Source organism: Bidens hawaiensis, unplaced genomic scaffold, assembly GCF_021521415.1.
Source record: "Bidens hawaiensis isolate Kalapana, Puna unplaced genomic scaffold, B.hawaiensis_p1.1 tig00054199_1, whole genome shotgun sequence".
NCBI classification, from domain to species: Eukaryota; Viridiplantae; Streptophyta; class Magnoliopsida; order Asterales; family Asteraceae; genus Bidens; species Bidens hawaiensis.
In genome coordinates, this window is record NW_027499781.1 from 8,953 (window position 1) to 25,594 (window position 16,642).

At 42.1% G+C, this 16,642-nt stretch overlaps 1 protein-coding gene across 1 annotated transcript; it reads left to right on the forward strand.

The window, feature by feature from the left end:
• Positions 1-578: 578 nt before the first annotated feature.
• LOC143600514 (uncharacterized) lies at positions 579-2,271 on the forward strand. Its single transcript, XM_077078184.1, has 4 exons — positions 579-1,032; positions 1,266-1,406; positions 1,842-2,033; positions 2,120-2,271. Exons 1-4 carry the CDS (start codon positions 667-669, stop codon positions 2,183-2,185), a joined length of 765 nt encoding a protein of 254 aa, XP_076934299.1. The 5' UTR covers positions 579-666; the 3' UTR covers positions 2,186-2,271.
• The last annotated feature ends 14,371 nt before the right edge of the window (positions 2,272-16,642 follow it).

The window sequence follows — 16,642 nt, forward strand, 5'->3', positions numbered from 1 at the left end:
ATGCCTTGGACATCCCTAAATATGCAAAAATAATATAAAATATACACGAACCACACTCGCGTTTACAATGAACTTCATTAGCATAAGGCAAGTTTTGTAGACAGTACACGTAAGAAGGTGCTGGACAAGCATTTTATCACTTACGGTTAAAATCTTGTTGCAATTGATAAAATAAAATGAGCTACATGAGTGCCCCCGTCTAGTTTCTTGCTAGTCATGGTTTTGTTTTTTATATATATTTCTGATGCCTTCAAAAAAAGAAAAAAAGAAAAAAAAGAGATACATGAGTTAAAGTACATACAGATAAATATTAAAAGAACACATATATGTTGTCACATAACTTCCGACTATAAACGTAAAATATATATAAATATTAAAAGAACACAAGTTTCTTAATTTTCTCAAATGATTACCACACTACCAAATGTTCAAAATCAATATATTCTCTTAGATTACAAATAGGGAAAAGCTAGCTAGGGTTTGACTGATATACCCTCAAGCCATTGGGAAATATATTATTACTTTTATTATAAAAAAAGATATACAAAAAAGGGTCCCTTACAAACTTCTTTATGTACTATCCTATAAATACCAATCCATGCATAACTCAATTAATTAACTAGGGTATCACCTGCCGGAAAATCACATCCACAGCCCTTAAACTATATGGCCAGCTTCCTCTCTAAGTCTCACACCTTCCCCGGCGACTTTCAAACTCCGGCGAACACTTTACCAATGTGGTATGATCATGATGACACCACTTCATCTGGTTACTTAGACAAGTATGGGATCACAATGCCACAAGAATATGATATCACTACACCATTGTCTCGATCTTCGTCATGGAAGAATTCGTTCCTGGAGAGATTCGGGGTCTCTGAAATGGTGGTTCCGACATCTCCCACCGGATTTAGTAGCATTCCTACAGAAACTGACTATCAAAAGGTTGAACAAGATGATTATTTTGGTAGCAGTGGTGGATATGGTACCAATTCATGGTCGGTTAACTATCAAACTGCAACTAATAATTGGGTATGCAATTTTCTTCAAAAATATTTGCTTAGTTTTACTAGTTTAATTTGATCTTGTATGTCACATGTTGCATAAAAATAGTACTATCATTTAGTTTTGAAATTAGTAATGGTAACAATAAATAAAGGTTATAGTTATTATTATTTTTTTAATTTTCATGTTTTTTTTGGATTTTGTAACTCAGATATTATAGTTATGTGTTAGTAATTGTTGTTTACATGTTAATTGTACAGGATACCGATTTACCGAAAACAAGAAAAGAAGTCGAGGAACCGGCGTTGAAGATCGGGCGGTATTCAGCTGAAGAAAGGAAGGACAAGATCTCGAGGTATCTCAAGAAGAGAAACCAAAGGAACTTCAACAAGACCATTAAGGTATGTTTTTGGTTTATACTTACATCATATGTGACCTTTTTTAATCTTTGGTATATTTAAGTATATAATGGTCTTACTTTTTACCATTATATGTAATTAATGACATTCTATAACATGTAAAATAATAGGTTCATGAAAAAATTGGTACAATGTCACCATTTAAGTTCTATATATGAGATTTTCATGATGGTAAAAACTTTATACAATGTTACATATATGCAAATGATGGAAACATTAGTTAAAAATAATGACAAGAAAATTAGAGTAAGATCTGTAATGGTCTGATTAACACTTATTTGGTTAAAAATAATAGAGGGTTTATATATCAAAAACTTGAAATAAACTTCTATGTAGTGTTAAACAGTTAAAAAGGTTGTAATTAATTAATTGCATCATTAAGAAAAAGTTTGTAATGATAAATCCTATATCATGTAGTATGAATGCCGAAAGACGCTAGCAGACAAGCGCATACGTGTTCGAGGGAGGTTCGCTAAGAACAACAACGATCTTAATCGTCATCATGACAATTATCATCAACCTTGTGAAGATCAAATGCTTCCCAGCAACAACACTGCCAATAATCCTTCTGAAGAAGAGTTTCACAACCTATACACCAACAACTTTTTGGTATAGTTTCTGTAACAAGTTTAATTATAATATATCAATTTTCATTTATAAGGACCAATTATTGATTTCAATGTTTATGCACACAGATGAAGCAGGATTATGATGAAGAGGAAGAACGGCTGCAAGAAGCAATGGCTAGTTTATTGTACTAATTAGTTAATTCATTGTCAATTAATTATATCTAAAGTCTATATTCATTATGGTTTTCGGAAATGGTTAAACAATCCAAAATCTTCCGATCCTTTCTCTTGTACTTTTTCTTAAGAGTAACGATAGAAAAACCTAAACACCAGCTAACTTGTTGACACATGAAACTGATTTATATGTTCATGTCATGTGTAGCTAGTTAGGTCGATGTTTCGGTTATATTGTTACTAATCTTTCTTTTTGTTAGATTTCTTTATAACTTACAATATAACATTGGTCATGGTTTATGTTTCTAAATCTCAAAAGTAAGATAATTGGAGTTATTATATGGTTCTTGATTGGTTGAGTCATGGAGATTAAAACATGATTTTGAAAGAATTTAAGTATCAGGAAGTACAAATGAGAAATGATTAGTGGAATAAGATGCGATTAGTCACGTCTTAAATCGAAATTAAGAGTAAATGTTATTCATAAATTGGGTGATTGAAGAGGTAGGTCCCAGCAGAGCCCAGTTGGACCCGCAAGACCCACCTTAAACAGGGACGTCTGCGCAGAGACCAACTGGATCCGCAGGACCAACCATGCTCAGAGACGTAACGTCCTTACGCGCAGTACGCAAGCTGGTCCCGCAGGAAATGCCTCCCAATGGTGAAGGACTCCGCCTGTCCCCGCAGCCTCGGATACAAGCCATTAGGGAAGGCCACCCGCGCAGCATGGCTACACGCACAAGGCACTTAACTCTCCCCAGTGTCACCTGAAGGAATGAGCAAAGGCGGGAGGGGGAAAACTCCCGCCTAAATGAGCCAGTCCGTATGATGGAGGATCTTTTGTGTGATACCTGACGAGGTACAGACAAAAGATCTGACCAAGAATGCGACAGCTCACTGACAGCAGCATGGCAGACAGCACGCCACAGCACTGTGACCAATAGCCGCCGCCTACCCACCAACTCCTGCCATACCACGTGCCTAGCCTGTAGTTGGCAGAAGAGGAAGAGTGCACGACACGCCTGCTCTGTGTCAGCCGCTACCTATCCACCACTCACAGGCAGGGCACGTGCATAGGTTACAGTTGGTAGCGTGTTGGGCCGGCTAAACCCCTTGGAAACCTACCTTCGGCTATAAATACCCCAATGGTATGATCATCTTACAACATCTTATCTTATCATATATACCTGATATCTGCTCTAGCAATCTCTTAATATACTTTTATATTTAAAGAGCAATCTAGTCTGATTCTCACGCCGGAGGGTGGTCACAAGGAGGAACCCCCCCTTCTCAGTGACGAGCTCACGGTGTCTGTTTTGCAGGTTATCAGAAGAACCATCTTCCAAGGGTCTAACCCCTCGTGGGAAACAGCTCTCCAACCCCCAGGTTACTAGTAATCTGCCCGGGGTCTGGTTAGTGTTTCTTCATTGGCGCCATCCGTGCATAAAGCTAGAACTTCATTTTTCTCCAGTTTTTTCAAACTTCTAGAAAGATGGTTAAAGAAACTCCGGTAACCACAACCCCAGCTACTGGAGGGAATACCGGCAACACAGTTTTTACAAACACTACCCCGGTTACCCAAGCCGGGGCAAGTGAAGTAAATTTTACGAACACTACCCCAGTTACCCAAGCTGGGGCAAGTGCAGTAAATAATCGCCCACTGGGATTCACCGATACCCAGTTTAAAAAACGAACAAGACTCCCCTGCCAAACTCTCGATGAAGTTAAGGCATGGGCGGAGGCACGACAAAAGGAATTCCAAGCGGAGTTGGACGAACGCTTGCGTTCCGTCCAACAGGCCGACGAATTCGAAGAATACTTGGACAATGACTCGGAGGAATCCGACTCCGACGCGAACCCTCGCCATAGGGCAAAAGGGAAGCGTAAGGAAACGGACTCCCAACCGAGAAGGCATTTTGGACAAGCCTTCAAACCAAAAAGCACAGGTGGAAGTTCACGAGACTTCTCCAAAACGTTCAGACTGAACGTTGCAAATGCGGGAACGTCCAAATTTGCAAGGGACATTGCGGAAGCAATTGCCCCAAAAAGTGCCAAACAAATGCCCAACATAGGCACTTATGATGGTATGTCCGACCCAGACGACCATTTGAACAGGTTTATAGCAGGGGCAACCGTCAGCAACTGGACGGAACCCACGTGGTGTTACATGTTTCAAATGACGCTGGTGGGGGCTGCTAGGGTTTGGTTTGATCGTTTACCGGTTAACCACATTTACGACTGGGCAGACTTCCAGCAGAAGTTTAGCCAACACTTCAGCCAGCAGCGAAAGTATACCGAGGAGCAATGGACAATCCTCAAATGCATACGGGAAGAAGATGAATCTCTGCCAAACTTCATCACTCGCTTCAACTCAAAGAAGTTAAGTTTGGGCAATATCAGCGAGGATCTTGTTCGCGCAGCCTTCATCCAGGGCGCGCAGGACCCAGAGCTTATCCGCACCCTAACGGGTAAAGATGGAATGCCATCCACATGGGATGGCATCATGACAGCAGCCAAACGCTATGCGGAAACGGAGAAGCAACTGGGTAGAGACCTTCCGCAGAGCACAAACCTTTACACCCAGAGGACGAGAGAGGACAACGTCCTCACCGCCCGATTGAACAAAAAACGGAAGCAAGGCATTTGGCAGTCAAGGGTAAACTTTGACACCTCATCCGGCTTACAGCACCGATTGGGTGAAAGGGATAATGTAAAGCTGCACCGGAACTCCAGATGGACGCCACTTACCAAAAGCGTCACTGACATATTTGCTACTGAAGAGCTCCCATGGCTAAAGCCTCCAGTAATCCGACATCGTCACGATGCTGATCGGAGCAAGTACTGTGACTATCACAGAACAAAAGGCCACAACACTGAAGAATGCATAGACGTAAAAGACATGGTCGAAACATTCGTCAGAGATGGGACGCTCGCACACCTCGTGGCGAAATAAAAGCTAAGCAGGCAGGCAGGTGCGTGTGGAACCATGGCTGGGGTAAACATGAATAAAAAATCAGCTTCAATATGGAGACTACATGCTGCGTAAAGAACGAGATCCCGAAACAGGTGCGTGTCGGCTCGATGGCACTCCTGTCCCAACATGGAAGGGAGTTCAATTACACAGTTTGCATGTAATCAATTCCAATTTGTACAGAAAAGGCCAAGAGCCACTTCTAATGGAAATGATTCTCTTTCAAACGTCGAAGCTGATGATTTACATTTACACTTTTGTACACACTAATATGCCGGTTTTCACCGCATAATTACAAAAAACGTCATTGCATGGGAAGGCGGTCCTACCCGCACGAACCCAAAAAGCATGATAAACCTTCACGCAGGTCAGTTGAAGGGAAAAAAAAAGTTACCATATGAAAGTGCTGGTCTATCCGCATGAATCATTCGAGGGAACTGCACCAACCTATCAACAACCGCGCGTGGGACGGTTCAAAATTCTTAAGAGGAAAAGGTAAACCTATACGCAGGTCAGATATGGGTAAAGTTATGCCATCCTACTAAGTGCAAGTGACGGGTCTACCCGCACAATCACGAAAGAGGAAGCAAAACTTCACACCTATTATCAGCCACGTTCAAAGGTTAACTTATCCTCAACGGGCAAACCTTCACGCAGGTCAGTTGAAGGAGGAGTTCAATTATTCCATTAAATGAAAGTGCCGGTCTATCCGCATGAATCATGAAAGGAAAATGAACACTAACCTATCAACAACCGCGCGTCGAACGGTTAAAACTATCCAACACTGGTGACGGCATTCACATTACGTGAAGTCGTTGCGTGGGAAGGCGGTCTTACCCGCACGAACCCAATAACATGGCAAACCTTCACGCAGGTCAGTTGAAGGAGAAGAGTTCAATTATTCCATTAAATGAAAGTGCCGGTCTATCCGCACGAATCATGAAAGGAAGATGAACACTAACCTATCGACAACCGCGCGTCGAACGGTTCAAAACAAAATTCTTAAAAAGGTAAGAAAAACCTACGCGCAGGTCAGGTATGGGTAAAGTTTTGCCATCCTACTAAGTGCAAGTGACGGTTCTACCCGCGCAATCACGAAAGAGGAAGCAAAACTTCACACCTATTATCAACCACGTTCAAAGGTTAACTTATCCTCAAAAAGTAAGAAAAACCTACACGCAGGTTAGATAAAAGTTAAAGTTTAGCCATCCTACCAAGTGCAAGTGACGGTTCTACCCGCACAATCACGAAGGAGGAAGCGAAACTTTAACCCACTATCAACCACGTTCAAAGGTTCTTATTCTAAACACTTGGAAAATTGCTATTTTAAACTAAGTATGCAAGTCATAAGTTTATAAAGCAAAGAATCCAATGAAAGGAATAACAATCGTATATTTCAATGATATATTACAACAGTGGCCGGGTAACTACCCGCCTAAAAGAAATCTATACAAAGCTAAGTCTACCCTAGCAGTGGGAAGGGATCTTCAGGATCAGGCTTCAGGGCCACCTCCGCTTGGACCAGCACCGTCAGAGAGCGGCTGCCCAAGGAAAGCCTTAAGGATGTTTAGCCCATCATCAGCAGCAGCAGCTTCATTCACCTTCTCCACCACTGGATGCGGGAAGGCAGCGTACTGGTTCACAGCTTGGTCATAAGCAGCTTCAGTATTAACATTGAATAAAGGGAAGTTGGAGGGCGGAAAGCCTCTCTCAGCAAACCCAAGACCAAGCAGGAAGCCAGTCTTCTCCCCATCCTCATGAGAAGCGTTGAGGGCTGCGCTCATCGCATCGTCATAAGAGGTCTCTGAAAGGACCCGACGCACAACCTACAAAAGAATACAAGTTAGAACATTTTCTAATTACGAGCGGAAAGCGTAAAGAAAAAGATAAAGATACCTGAGGCAACGCTTCTCGAAGCAGCCATTGGAGGGAAGCTTGACTTTCTTTGTAAGCACGTTCGGCTCCGCTTTTATCAAGGTTGGCAAGTTGAACTTCCTTGGCGGCAGCCTCTTCGACGCTTTTGAGTTTCCTTTCAGTGCGGTCAAGCACCCCCCTCTGGTCAAGGATCTCCTGCAGCTTCTTGGCATCTTCCATTGCCAAGGCGTCATGAGCATGCTGAAGAGCCTTTAATTTGCATTTAAGCTGCTCATTCTCTTCGCGAAGCGGCTCAGCAACAGCTTCAGCCTTGGCAGCCCTCTCAGTTGAGTTTCGCGCAGTCTCCTTAGCCAGCCGAAGCTGTTCATTCACAGCTTGGGCAGCCTTGGAGCGGGCCTCGAGTCGCGCCTGTACTTCAACCTCGAGGGCCTTGAATGCTCTCTCCTTCTCGGCGGCGGCAGCGGCCAACTGCCGGTTCTCCTCCCGCAGAGCCCGCGTCTCAGATATTTCTTTGGCGCGAGCTGCTTTTAACTTGTCGTTTTCACGACAAAGCAGCTCGACGCGGGGCTGCATCCGGGCTTGGAGAACCCGAAGCTCATTGGTTAGCCTACCTTCCTGGTAGCTAGCCATGGCTTCCCCCAACGCACCATGAGGAGCAGCGTGGCGAGCCCAATCCACGCACTCCACAGGGGTGCGAAGGGTTGTTCCTCGGCGTATGTTCCATCTTGGAACATACACTTCATTGGAATCCGACACTGCAAAAGGAACAAAGGCAGTTAGGAAAAGATGACAAAAATATACAAAGGAAAAAGAACCCTACGTACCTGTAGGGTCAATAACAGGCAGATAGCCGCCAAACCCATCACCTGAACCTAAAGGAAATCCATCCAACAGGTCAGGCAGATGGGAAGGTGGCATAGATCGGCGGAAAGCCCGGCGCGTACCTGATGGTCCGGCCGTCGGTGCCGGTGGCGCAGGTATAGTGGCAGCCGCTGTGGTAGCCATTGTTGGCGTCGCCTCCTCAGCAACAGTAACCGCCGGCTCCGTGAAAGATGCTGTAAAAATTGCACTCACGGCCGGCGGAGACACCTTCTCAGCTGGAACAGCCTCAGGAAGGCTGGAACCAACGGAAGCAGGCGCAGACGCCTGGGTCGACGCCTCGGGAAGGCTGACCGAGCCTTCCCCCATTGGCGGGGGAATACTTGCTCCAACTCCACCATGGAATGCGTCAACATCCACACCTGCACAAGCAAAAGTGTTAGAAAAATTTATTTGAAACAACAAATCTAGACAAGAATTATGGGGGTACTTACGGGGTTTCTTGAGCTTGAACGTACGGACGAGCGGGGGCGAACCCGATGGAGCCGGCCTCTTGACACCGGTAACCGTCGTCGTCGCTGCCTCCCCGGAGGTAACAGCTACAGCCTCCGGAGCGGTGGTCTCCTCACCACCGGGCTTCCCCGCCACCTCTGCACTATCTGACTCCGAGTCAGATAGGACTACCGGGTCGGCCGTAGAGGCCACCTTCTCCTTGCCTTTCCCGACGGCAGCCTTTTTCTTCCGCACCAGTGGAGGACCTTCTGCGGATTCCTCAGAAGAAGAAATGTCAACTCCAGCAGCAGGCACAGCATTGAGAGGTTCAGGGTAGAAGATAGGCTTACCTGGCCGTCGGTGGCTCAGGATCTCTTGGCCTGGCGGGTAAACCTCCACAAACCGACCCGCGGTCTGCTCTAAGATGGGCAACTCGTTCTCGTCCAGAGCACGAGTACCCATCCGCGCGGGACCATCTTCCTCCCGCGGGTTCAGGAGCGACTGAAGATCGTTCCCCTCTGAAATCAACAAGAAAGTTAGAAAAAATCGAAGTCAGCAAAATGAAACAAGACGTACCATAAGGGACAGAGTTCGAACCATATTCAAGGACGATCGGAACCTTATCCGCATTCGCCGCCTTCCACACCCGGCTCATCCCCAGCATCACCATCGCCGACTCCGGAAAACGGAAAACCGGGGACTGGACCCGGGATATCTTCGAGAACCATTCCGCCTCCTCGTAGTTGAGGGCGGGAAGGTTCGGAAGCGCCTGGCCATTCTTGAACTTCATGGCGATAGGGATGGCGCGAGCGGATATGAAGAAGAACTCTCTTCTCCATGAGCGAAGACTCCGCTCGGTGGTACAAATCTTTAAACCCTTGATACGGGTTGTAAGAGTGTACCACCCCTGGATGCACCTCCAAGTGTAGAAGGTCATCAGACGGTCAACGAGGGGCTCAAGGCCCAGTATCCGGCACACCCACTCAAAGTGCCGGACCTTGGCAATGGCCATGGGGTGCACCTCTGTCAGGTGCACACCGTGCCTCTCCAGGACACGGTACACAAACTTTGTCAACGGGAACCTAAGGTTTCCGTAGACAAAGAATGCAGCATAAACCCCGATCTTGCCACTAGGGGCATCGTACACAGTATGGTGAGGTTCAGGAAACTCAGGCTCGAGAGACTCGAGCATGAACTCCCTGACGATATACTGGTACAGATCGACAGGAAGAGAGCACTGGCATTCGCCAGCAGTCTTCTGGTCATCAGCATCATGAGAAGACATGGTGGAAGAAAGATGAAAAGAGATTTCAGGGTAATGCTTTACTGAACAGAAAAATTCGCCGGAAATTACTTGAGAAGAAGAGATGAAAGTGAAAAGTGTGAATTGCAAATAACCCTCTCCCCCTTTATATAGTAATCGCAATTAATGCGATGAATTTAATACGGAAGAGAGAGAAATCAAAGGTGCAATGAAACTATGACGCGTGGCAAAAGCAAGCTGGCAACATCTGTCACAAGGACGTATGCCAGAGATTTCGCGGCTACGCGCCCGAAATCCCGTGCCCACGCGCCTGAAAAAGCAACTGGAATGACCATGTTCTGTCACGTCACCATAACTCCCTGCACGTCCTGACACAGTCAGAAGAAACCGTCGCACGACGTTTCAGAGGTTTGGACTTATCTTTTCACCAACTCTTCGAATTTCAAAATTCAAAATTCGAAAATATTAAAAAGTAAGCGGGAAAATACCCCTTACCCCTTGGCAAGCAAGTAACCGTAAGACGGATGCGGGTACAGTGTAAAGGCAAAACCCTTCACATACCTAGCACCCGCAGGGAATTGAAGCCAAATAAACCTTGGCAAACAAATAACCGTAAGACGGCTGTGGGTACAGTGTTAAGGCAAAACCCTTCACATACCTAACACCCGCAGGGAATTGAAGCCAAGAAAACCTTGGTGAACAAGTAACCGTAAGACGGATGCTGGTACAGTGTTAAGGCAAAACCCTTCACATACCTAGCACCCGCAGGGAATTGAAGCCAAGTACCTCGGCAACCAAGTAACTATAAGACGGGTGCGGATACAGTGTAAAGGCAAAACCCTTCACATACCTAACACCCGCAGGGAATTGACGCCAGGAATACCTTGGAAGTAAAGTAACCGTAAGACGAGCACAGGTACAGTGTTAAGGCAAAACCCTTCACATACCTAGCGCTCCGCTGGGAATTGAAACCAAGAAGGATCTTCTGGGCAATGCTTGCGGAAACGGAAATAACATCCCCGCATAGCGGGAACGTCGAGAACTACGTTGTTTGAAGCTCCAAGATGGAATTGGTGGTCTTAACATAATTGATCACTATGTTCAAAACTACCAAAACCTCATGGAAAATACATACAACTGGGACTCAATGCTCCTGACTTGCGAGGAGGTTACAGACCTACCCGCATCATACCCAAAGACCAAGCAGGAAACTCGGGCATTTCTGCAAGTGACAAGGACTTCCGCGGAAAGAATCCCCATGGAAAACCTTACAAAACCCTTTTCAAAACCCTTTGCTCAAGTCCAAAAGTTCACCTCATTTTATTTAACACTCATGAGAAGAACATTGGACTGGGGGACTTGAAGAGGTAGGTCCCAGCAGAGCCCAGTTGGACCCGCAAGACCCACCTTAAACAGGGACGTCTGCGCAGAGACCAACTGGATCCGCAGGACCAACCATGCTCAGAGACGTAACGTCCTTACGCGCAGTACGCAAGCTGGTCCCGCAGGAAATGCCTCCCAATGGTGAAGGACTCCGCCTGTCCCCGCAGCCTCGGATACAAGCCATTAGGGAAGGCCACCCGCGCAGCATGGCTACACGCACAAGGCACTTAACTCTCCCCAGTGTCACCTGAAGGAATGAGCAAAGGCGGGAGGGGGAAAACTCCCGCCTAAATGAGCCAGTCCGTATGATGGAGGATCTTTTGTGTGATACCTGACGAGGTACAGACAAAAGATCTGACCAAGAATGCGACAGCTCACTGACAGCAGCATGGCAGACAGCACGCCACAGCACTGTGACCAATAGCCGCCGCCTACCCACCAACTTCTGCCATACCACGTGCCTAGCCTGTAGTTGGCAGAAGAGGAAGAGTGCACGACACGCCTGCTCTGTGTCAGCCGCTACCTATCCACCACTCACAGGCAGGGCACGTGCATAGGTTACAGTTGGTAGCGTGTTGGGCCGGCTAAACCCCTTGGAAACCTACCTTCGGCTATAAATACCCCAATGGTATGATCATCTTACAACATCTTATCTTATCATATATACCTGATATCTGCTCTAGCAATCTCTTAATATACTTTTATATTTAAAGAGCAATCTAGTCTGATTCTCACGCCGGAGGGTGGTCACAAGGAGGAACCCCCCCTTCTCAGTGACGAGCTCACGGTGTCTGTTTTGCAGGTTATCAGAAGAACCATCTTCCAAGGGTCTAACCCCTCGTGGGAAACAGCTCTCCAACCCCCAGGTTACTAGTAATCTGCCCGGGGTCTGGTTAGTGTTTCTTCAGTGATGGATAAAGAAAGAAAGAAAGCATGTTGCATCCAATACTGCATCAGTCCTTAGCATTCTGTGAAAAAGATTGGTCTAAGTATCCTTTTACAATAAAGATCATGTCTTCCTTTTTGGGATTGATTGGATCGGATTCCTTCAATCTTTTCTCCTAAATAGCATAAATATATTATGAATCACAATATGTTATGTAGATAACACTTCAACCGATTACATACACAAGTTGGATAAATGTATGTACATATAATGAAGATTCCTCTCAAGATTATTATCTGTTTAGGAAACCCACAAGACCATATGTAGGTACATGATTTTTATCATACGATCGGACTCTAGCTACGCAAAGTTATGTGGCTAGCTGGATAAATGTCCTTATCGGAACAACTTCCTTCACTATCATAGCCATGTACAAAACACATGTAAATTATTTTTCGTATGATTAGGTGGTTCACATGCTAGTACTCTAAGGAAGTTCGCTACCCATATAAGCAAACTCAACAAGTTCTCTTAGTTGGTAAGCGAGTTCAATATAGTTTGGTGAAAACTTGTTAGGTTTTGTGAAAAACTCTATGGAGCTCATTTGCGAACCAAGCGTGCATGTTCCAAAAACACGTAGAAGCAGTACCGGTTTCTTTCCTAGATAGTCATAAAAAACAAAAAATTCCCACATGCCTTGTCTTTTAAACTACTAAACTAGGGTATGAACTACATAACATATAACTTTTTAGTAGACCACTTCAATAAGAGCTAGAGTTACTTTAATCTTATTATTTTTACTACAAATGTTTCTTCATTAATAGCACTCATGGATTCCATGTAGGTCCATCTATGAGATGTGATAATGGTGCAACATAATCTAGTAACAAGCTCAAAAAGATATATTATACCTTAAGCAACCTTAATCAAGAACAATTAGTTGAAAGATCCCAATATTCCTGCTAGTTATGATCACAAGTGCGCACAAAAGGCACATTAATTAATTAGCTGTGAATGGATCAAAGACGTGACGGCAAGAAAATGATTTGTGTTTTGATCACCGGGGCCGACCCACAACAATGGAACCAGTAGCAGTTGACGATAATGGAAGTGGATCCGAGAATCTTGGCTATTAAAATCTAACCAACTTGTCCTTTGAAACCCATTTGGGCTATCTAGTTTCTTGTCTGTACTTGCCCTGTGTAACCAAACTCACCCATCATATGGTTCACTATTCACCATGCATGAAATGGCCCCATTATCACCATCTAATCTATCAACAATCTCAGCAGCAAACATATATAAGTTGGTGACTTGGTGGCATGTAGATGATAGCTACATTGGTGCAATTTTACAAGTGATAGGGGTTACTTGACCACATATATATATTTACAAGAAAATGGTGACACCCCACCAAAGAAAAGGACATGTAATTGTAAGGATGAAAATGAAATATATTACACATTTATACTTGGTGCCATCATTACGATCATAGTTTAGTTGGTCCATGACCAAATATTTGTTTTGGAATGTGAATAGGGGATGTGATCTGATATGCATTACTGTTTTCATAAAATAGTTGTTGGTTGGAGGGTTAACAAGTTTTGAATACCCAACAGGAGATAAAATTCCCATTTGATTTTTAAAGTATTGTTGATTTTTAAAGTAATGGTTTTTTTTTTTCTTTTTATTTTTTTTGCTTATTACATATTTATCATATAACATATTATATAACATAGACAAAAACAAGAATACAAATGATGACATCAATTATACGTGTATATATATATATAACAAGAAATCTTGGTATTAGCGGTGGCAGAAAGTATTAACGTAGACATTTTCCCTGTGGACGCTAATGCCCACGACCCATTTGTGGCTTAACCTGACTTTTGTTAAGGGGGTGGATCCAAGGGGTAGGTTTTGTATGTACAAAAGGCAATAGCAGCGATATATCACCGCCAATGCCCTAAAACATTCCAGCACTAGTATTTTCCTCACATAATGCCCTAAAACATTTCACCAAACCTCACACGTACCTTTCTCTTTTGCTGAACACTATCAACATCATGACACCTAAACTCACGACTTTTTTCTAATATTTCCTGGCCCATAGCTACCATATTTTCGTCAACCACCTTCTTCCGCCGCCAAACACTACTGTCGATCATTGCTTCCGACGACAATTCCCGCTGACACTGCTGCTTCCATGACAGCCGTCTGGCCACCACTGCTTCTTAATTCCACCACATCCTGTCACCCAAATCCAAACCGTAAGTCCTAATGTCAACCCTAACTTGTCTATACAATTTAGAAATAAATGTTTAGATGTTTATGGACCTAGCTAGCTAAAGCATTTTACTTAAAAGGATTTTGGGATTTTTTATGAGTGAGTTGAGAAATTCTTGATGAAGGTTTGACCTTAGTTATTTATTAACTTGGAATTTTTTATTTTTTATTTTCGAATAGCCATAACATATATATATATATATATATATATATATATATATATATATATATATATTTTGGTTTGACAATATATAGGATCTAGCTTTTAGTCTCAAACACACTAAATAGGCTTATAACATCCAACTTTTAGTTTTGACGGGTAAATAAACTTTTATAGATTAAAGTTGGATGTGTTAAGTGTATAAATCTGGGTCCGGGTTATTTTGGCCTGATTTAGTAAATGTTGAAGATTGAAAAATATTTTAGACAAGTTGAAAAGTGTTAAATGATCTAGCTTTTAGTTTAAATGGGCCATGATGACCCAAATACCTATTAATAGACTTAAATGATCTAGCTTTTAGTTTAAATAAGTCAAATAGGCCCGGATGAACTTTAATATAGACTAAGGATATGTCAGGTATATGAAGTGGGTTTGGGTCATTTTGACCCATTTAGTAAATGTTATAGATTGTTAAATGATTTAGACAAGCTAAAACAAAATCGTTTGTATGGGTAATATGTATTTTGTTTATAATGTATACCATATTTTGTAAGCTTAAATAATTGCGAGTTTGTTTCAAGACCTGAGTTTACTATACAACTCTCACACTTCATGGCTTCGAATAAGGCATCAAATAAAGGCGGCAATGATGATACAAAATGAGGGGGCAAATGATGATATGGAGTTATGGACTAGCTAGTTTGATATTCTAATTGTTGTTTTATGTTTGACTTAAACAAGATATATGAACTACTTAACGTTTATGAACTTTTTATATGTGTATATATATATATATATAGAGATAAAAGATCCAATACAATAATCCCTAATCGTACATTACGTACGCGAGTTCCTACACTGTTGATTTCAAAATCACGCGATAACAATATTGTAAATTTCATCAACTATGATCCACTGCTCCCATCGATTCCGTCCGCCTTCACTATCACCGTTCATCAATTCGTCACCGTCCAACGATTGTATTCTCCGTCGCGACCATCGACGTTACCGTTGTGAACACCATCTTCCTCCGTCACGAGTTGTTCACAGGTTAGTTTATCAAATTGATCAATTGAAATTGAAATTGATGAACTAATTAATCAATTAAACTTTGAAATTGATCCAATTAATCATCAATTTGAAGTTTCAGTTATCAATTTTGAGTTTGAGTTCTGGGTTTTATCATTGAACGTATTAATATTAACCTAAAACGTATAAACAGAACGTATAAACTTTTTGTACTGAACTTTTAAAGTTTAATTGATTTTTGTTCTGAACGTTTAAATAGAACGTATAATATGTTTAAACAGAATTTATAAAGTTTTTGTATAGAACTTCTAAAGTTTTTTGTATAGAACTTCTAAACATTTTGTTAGAACTTCTTAAGTTTTGGTACAGAACATCTAAACTTGAACGTTTAAAGGTGTTCGTTTTGATCAGAACGTATTAGTTAAACGTTTAAACTTTTTGTTCATTTTTGGTCAGAACGTTTAAACTTTTTCTTCATTTTGGTATAAACTTTTTACTTTAGAAGTTCTAGACAAAAAATTTAGAAGTTCTGTACAAAAAGTTTAGAAGTTCTGTACAAAAAGTCCAGAACGTTTAAAGTTTTTGTGCAGAACGTTTAAACATGAACCCTTATCATAGCTCAATTAAGTGTATTATTATGCAATTTCATAATCGATTGATGATTCTAAAGCCTCATACACATCAATTCTATTGATTAAATCAACAATTTTTGATCAATTTAAAGATATAGCGATAATGGGTTTATCGATTTTGATTATGCTTTAGTTTTGTGGATGATTTGATTATAGTTGAAGGCTTGCAGCAAATGACGATCTGTTGTGCGAGAAGTATTTTTTTGATTTAATTACAATTATGCCACTGCGTAGTTTTAATTGTAATTAAGATCTGGTGGTGCAGGGTCTCGCGTACCTAATGTACGATAACCTATTATTGTACGTTAACCCACATATATATATATTTGTAATTTGGAAACCTTCTTAAGAAAATTCTTGAAAACCCAGTGTAACAAATTCTTTTTTTTTAGTTTTTTAATACAATTATAATCATCACATAGAAAAAAAAAGATATTGTAACACAAATCAAAGGCGTATGATCCAATGAAAATTGTAATTTCATCAACAATCTGGTCAAAGTAATCAAACTGTTCAAGCAAGATCCGTTCGTCTAACATGCATACCTAAAAAGGATTCCATTTTGAAAACTTACATTTTTGATAGTTTTTTACTTTTTAACATATTAACCGGCTTTTAACACCAAAATTCAAAGTTTTATTAACCATTTATTGTTTCATAAAGGTCCTTTCCAAA

Excerpts from the sequence above, each read along its gene's own strand:
- LOC143600514 (XM_077078184.1), top strand. The coding sequence starts at position 667 with ATGGCCAGCTTCCTCTCTAAGTCTCACACCTTCCCCGGCGACTTTCAA. Across the intron at positions 1,033-1,265 it reads AAACTGCAACTAATAATTGG|GATACCGATTTACCGAAAAC; the intron begins GTATGCAATTTT and ends TTAATTGTACAG. Across the intron at positions 2,034-2,119 it reads TATACACCAACAACTTTTTG|ATGAAGCAGGATTATGATGA; the intron begins GTATAGTTTCTG and ends TTATGCACACAG.